This window comes from Schistocerca serialis, chromosome 1, assembly GCF_023864345.2.
Source record: "Schistocerca serialis cubense isolate TAMUIC-IGC-003099 chromosome 1, iqSchSeri2.2, whole genome shotgun sequence".
Lineage (NCBI taxonomy): Eukaryota > Metazoa > Arthropoda > Insecta > Orthoptera > Acrididae > Schistocerca > Schistocerca serialis.
In genome coordinates this window covers 362,836,833-362,842,832 of record NC_064638.1, presented here as the reverse complement: position 1 = coordinate 362,842,832, position 6,000 = coordinate 362,836,833, and the positions used below count along the sequence as shown (strand labels likewise).

General features: G+C 38.4%; 1 protein-coding gene across 1 annotated transcript in view; it reads right to left on the bottom strand.

Moving 5' to 3' along the window:
- Positions 1 to 2,617: 2,617 nt before the first annotated feature.
- LOC126473691 (uncharacterized) overlaps positions 2,618 to 6,000 on the bottom strand; it is a 1,039,677-nt gene continuing 1,036,294 nt past the window's right edge. The window contains exon 12 of the mRNA XM_050100967.1: positions 2,618 to 4,110. Within this exon, the coding sequence (XP_049956924.1) occupies positions 4,050 to 4,110 (61 nt within the window). The 3' untranslated portion in view covers positions 2,618 to 4,049. The remainder of the gene's footprint in view (positions 4,111 to 6,000) is intronic.

Sequence of the window (6,000 nt, the reverse complement as noted above, 5' to 3'; positions counted from 1 at the left end):
TGTGACAGGACTGTAATAGGAAGCGCTCGGTGGATGGACTGAGCATGTCTAGCACCCAGTGTCTTCCACAGGGATATGAACCTTGTGGCAGGGGGTTGGGATTGGAAGTTGCAGAGGAATGGACTAGGATGCTGAGGAGTTTGGGTGTGCAACAGAACACCACTTTAGGAGGATGGGAATGTCTCTAGTAGGATGTCCCTCATTTCAGAGCATGATGATAGGCAATCAAAGCTGTGGTGGATGATGTTTGGTAGTTCCAGTCCGGGATGATACTGGGTGACGAGGGGGACACTCCTTTGCAGCCAGTTCTTGGGGTGGTGGGAGGATTGGGGCTGTGAGGGGAAATGGCATGGGAGACCTGTTTGTAGACTAGGTCTGGGGGGATAGTGCCTATCTGTGAAGGCCTCGGTGAGACGCTCAGCATACTCAGCAAGGGAGTTCTTGTCACTGCAGTTGCACTGTCCCCAGGTGGCCAGACTTTATGGGATGGATTTTTTTTAGTGTGAATGGGATGACAGCTGTTGAAATGGAGGTATTGTTGGTGGTTGATGGGCTTCATGTGGACAGAGCGGGTGGAGCCACCAGAAGGAGGAAGTCGACATCTAGGAAGGTGGGACATAGGGTGGAGGAGGACCATGTGAAGTGGATGGGGTATGTGGTTTTGAAGTTGTGAAGGAATGGAGATAGGGCTTTTTAGCTCTAAGTGCAGATCATGAAGATATCATCAATGGACCTAAACTAGACTAGGGGTTTGGTGTTTTAGGAGGCTACGAAGGTCTCTTCTAGATGTCACACAAAAAGTTTGGCAGCCTATGCCTGTGCCACATCTTTGTTTATGCCCATTGTCATATTGCTATTGAACAATGTCCTTCAGGCGCCAAACCTAGTACCTCATTCCTCATATACCTTACTAACTTTATGTTAGCCCACAATTATTTCTCCTTTGAAGGGAAGGTGTATAAACGGATGTGTGGCACAGACATGGGGTGGAAGCAGCAGTGCCTGATGGGAGTCCTTACCCAACTAGCCCCTTTCCTGTTCCCCTTCCAACACTACAAAGTCCTTTATTCCACCAACACACCCACAGTCTTTTTACTTCTCTCCTTTTCCGCTACTCTGTCCTCGCCCTCTGCCATCTGTCCAACCTCCCGAATGTTCCTAGCTGAGCTATTGTCTCTCCATGTCATCCCCGTGCATGCTCCCACAAGCAGCAGTAGCAGTTTACCATTCCCAACCCCCACTCCTGCTATTCCTCCCCCTCCCTGCTCCATCCTCTTCCTTACTTCTAACAGCTGGTTGCCTCTCCTGTCTTGCACTACTGCTGCTTGCAGTTTGGTCTCAGCAATCAGAGACTATGGTAATGTGTGTGTGTGTGTGTGTGTGTGTGTGTGTGTGTGTGTGTGTGTGTGTGTGTGTGTGTGTGTGTGTGTACAATGTCTATTTCCGACAAAAACCTTGTTTGCTGAATGCTACCTTTCTGACAGTCTTTTCGTTGTGCCCATCTGCGACTCAGCATCTGTGCTACTTGCTGAGTAGCAACTGTCCTTTTCATAATATTGTTACATTCAATCCTGGATTTTCCATTTTTTGATTTTGTATGACAGCTTTTCTTCCATCACATAACCCGGTGCTGTTTTCTTCCAACATTACTCCTAATGTCTTTACCCCATAACTGCAAATTGATCACTCTTCATGTATCACTCTTGTGTATTTTTGTGTGTTATTTCCCATACCTTCCTGTACCAAGAAAACTTGTATCTCATCCTACCAACCCCTCCACACCCCCCCACTTCTTCTCCTCTCTATTCCAGTTTGCATGTACTAACTGCACCTAATCTAGTCACACCTGTCATCCCCCTACTTAACTGTGGTCAAGAAACAAGTGGACCACCCTGTTGCAGGGCATGCCACCCATCACGACATTCTTCATTTCAATGACTTTGTGGGTCATTGTCCTTACTCATCTAGCCCTTTCCCTGTTCCCATTCCAGCACTACACAGCACTCTACCAATGCACCCACAGCCTTTTTTTACTTCTCTCCCTTTCACAGCTACGCCTGATGGGAACCGGAGTTCAAATGGTTCAAATGGCTCTGAGCGCTATGGGACTCAACTTCTCAGGTCATTAGTCCCCTAGAAAGTAGAACTAGTTAAACCTAACTAACCTAAGGACATCACAAACATCCATGCCTGAGGCAGGATTCGAACCTGTGACCGTAGCGGTCTCGCGGTTCCAGACTGCAGCGCCTAGAACCGCACGGCCACTTCGGCCGGTGGAACCGGAGTTATCACTGCTGCAAGGCCATTGGCTAAGTGTTTTTTATGATGACAAAAATGAGGCAACATGATTTCTTCAGATTCAGAAATGAAGCTGTAGATAAATTCTACCAAAAATGGAAGTGCAAGCCACTACAAATGTGCGGGATAATTATTTGTTTGCATATGTGTCTGGAGTTTTATGTGAGCTGCTGTTATGAGCACCATATCTTTAGTGTGTTGAACACTGGAGGAGAATTTCCTGGATCTGCTACAGGGCAACAGCCAAGTAGTATTTAAAAAACAACACATTTTGTGTCTGTGTTAACTGTAGTTGGGAAAATTAGAAAAAAAACACATGTTAAGTAAGATAAATTATTTATATGAATTCATATAAAGATGCACAAACATAAATGATTAATAACAATGTTGACAACTAAATTCTACATTTTCTAAATTCCTTTAAATTGTACAGATGTTTATAACTGAATTCAGGACACAATGTAGCTAGGCCAAGCTCCAGCAAAACTGTATTGTGAGCAATATATGCACTAGTTGACTGATCCTGACAATTTGTGGGAATTTGTGTGTTTAGCAAAATTATACTTGTCTTAATTAAATTGCAGAGAGTGAAAACTGTTTTGTTAATTGTAGTAATATACACTGTTAATTCCAACACATGAACAAAATGCAGTGAGGCATAGAAGAAGCCCTGGGATTAAAAGTCTGCCATCAAAATAGATATGATCTAAAATTCAATAAAATAACTTATTGATATCTATGATATAACACAAGTATCCTTGTAGATGAACATACATATGGTAGAAAACTGTAAAAAATATGAGATCTGTTAATGTGAATAACAGTTACTAATATTGTCAAATATCCATTCCATTACTAAAGCAATGATAAAGTTCCTAAATTTGTTTTTGTTGCATTTTCTACAAACATTGTTGGTAGTGTTCATATGAAATGCAACCAAATCATTTCAGTATTTTTTGAATTATTTGTGCCACTGTATTTACATAACTGCTTCCTTACAATTTCATATTGTCTTGTGAGTTTATTGAAAACTCATCAGGTATTGTCATTATTTCATTATTTACTATTTAACCACTATGAGACTTAGAACATACTTGAGTAGATGTTAGTAGAAATTTCTTGAAACCTTGTCTGAAGACACTGTCTGCAAGATAAATAATAATGAGAATAATATGTTAGAACAAATGGTTAAGAATAAAATAAAGTGCAGGTGTATGGAGGAACAGCTAACACATAAATCTATTTTGCCCAAAGAGCTACATAGCACAGTAATAAACTATCATGGAAAATGACAATGCCTGTCAAGCTTTGCTGGAGCTAGACGTACAAGGAATGGGAATTAGCATGTTACACAAACAACAGTGGAGCTTTCATCAGTTAATTATAACTTATCTTAATTTTGTAATAGTTTGAAAGCCCATAAATGTTCATTAATAGGAACTCTTTCATCAGTGAATGAAACATTGTAGCAAGGCATAAAATAAGTACCCTACAAAAGAACCCAGTTCACTTTTTTTGTCTTTTTTGGTTTTCTGGAAAAGGAAGTGATAACACTTAATCACATATCTATGCAAAACATCATAAGAATTCATCAGCTATTACACTGACCAGAGTACAAAAATCTAATCTGAATATTATAAACCTTCAGAACTGTAACATTATTTATCAAATGTCTTGTCCATGAAGTCTTTGCACTTTCACAAATTTACAGAGATCTTTGAGTATGTTCTGATGAGACTTCCTTCAACCCATCATTTCACTGGTTTGACTTGAGTTCCTTCTGTGCGACTAGAAGTAGTTTTTATCTTTTTCCTGCAAAACAGAGAGAAAGATCTGTTAGTATAGTATTGGGAAATTATACAAAATGATGTGAGGAAGACAGGTTTTATGTACAGTTCAAAACAACAAAATTTTATTACTTAAAAGTATCTTCTGTACAGCTTTATAACCAGTATGTAGTTCTGGTACTGAGAAACTCATTCACTCACCCACTCAAAGCAGTATCCCTCCTTATTGTCTGTTACTGACTTTGTATTGTTATCATAATATTCTGTGCAGCTCAAGGCCTACAGCAAGCCTTTTTCACTGATGCAATTTCACCAGCAGTCTTAGAGCCCATAGGCAGTAGCCATATGTGTGTAAGTTGTCATGTGAATGTGTGAGAGTTCTGCTTCTGAGGAAGGGCTATCCAAAAGCTTAAATATTCTAGTATTCTTTTTATTGTGACTATCTACAACTCAACACCTCCTCCATGTGCTGATTAGCGATCTATCCTTTCCATATTGTTATTCCATCCTGCACTTTTTATTTTTTTATTTTATCCTAGAATCAAGTGCTCTTGCACGAATATGTGATAATGACCTTGAATATTAATGGATACTAGGTCTGGTACCTTAAATAACCTACTAAGAGAACTTTAATTCACACTTGAAGATGACTGTGAATAAATTCTTATTGCTACTGGTATATGTTATTATCAAGTTGTTAACAACAGCAAGCTGCTGAATTGTGACCTTCAAGTTCAAGATAATTGGATACTACTGGAAAATAATCTAATTTTGGAAATGTAGCAGTGACTACATTAGAGTATATCTACTTGGTATTAATATTTAATGGCAAATAAATCTATAAAACAAAAGTGCAATTATTCTGTTGCAAGTTGGTCTGCACAGTCTTTGCTAAAAGGAGGGTTGTGGAGTATGACTTTAAGATTATGGAAACAATCAAAGACTTGAGAAGACTGTTTTAAGATTCACTACAATCTCATAAGTAGTGACTGAAATAAATATTCAATGGTTATCTTTTAACGTGCAGAAAGACTGAAATGTTTTAACTGAAGTAGGCAAAATTTATTGTAACTTCCAAAGTGACTGGAAGCATACTAAAAATAACAGGTAATGAATTAGCTTGAAAGCTACAACAGTGTGTGGATAGAAGCAAAATATATCATATATCATTTTCATCAAATTAAACAGCATCATTGTATTACTAGCCTTCAAACACATGAAAAAAATGTGTGTCTGTAAACACTCACACACGCAGCAGATCAGATATGTGAAATTATTCAAACCATCAGTTAATCAATAAGGTAAAGAAATAAATGACAGAATAAAAATACTTTCAAAATGAGAAATTGTATACACAGTTACATAATATGAGGACAAACTGAAAAACTTCAGACCTATCTGAATTGAACACTAATTTTTGCTCAGACATATTTACTAATCTGAACTCACAACACTTGCATAGCTGTTTAACTATATCAAAACAGAATGCTAACAGAAATTATCAGTGCCCTATTACAAATGTATTTCCAGACATTCACTCTGTTTCCAATTTGGATAAGTAATAAGTAACATCATATGAAATACGGGGAGCAGATTGTACTACACTACTCTTGTGAGTCCAGAATTGGTGATCAGTGAGGCCTTATGAAATCCAAATGTTAAATTTGCATTTTTCACTTTTTTATCCACTGTAATATCAGTGGGTGAAACTTTCTCATGTCGAGTTGTATTTCTTATCTAACAGTCGAAATGAACATAGCCATCATATTTCTTACTGATTCTAATTTTTCCCCCATGTTTGTATTTAGCTTTCCTCCATTGGGACATTTATTTTGTTTCCACAGTACTTTTATTTCCAGAATATGATACACTTGATAGCTTGCTTCAAAATAACAAAATTATGTGCTAGTGTTCA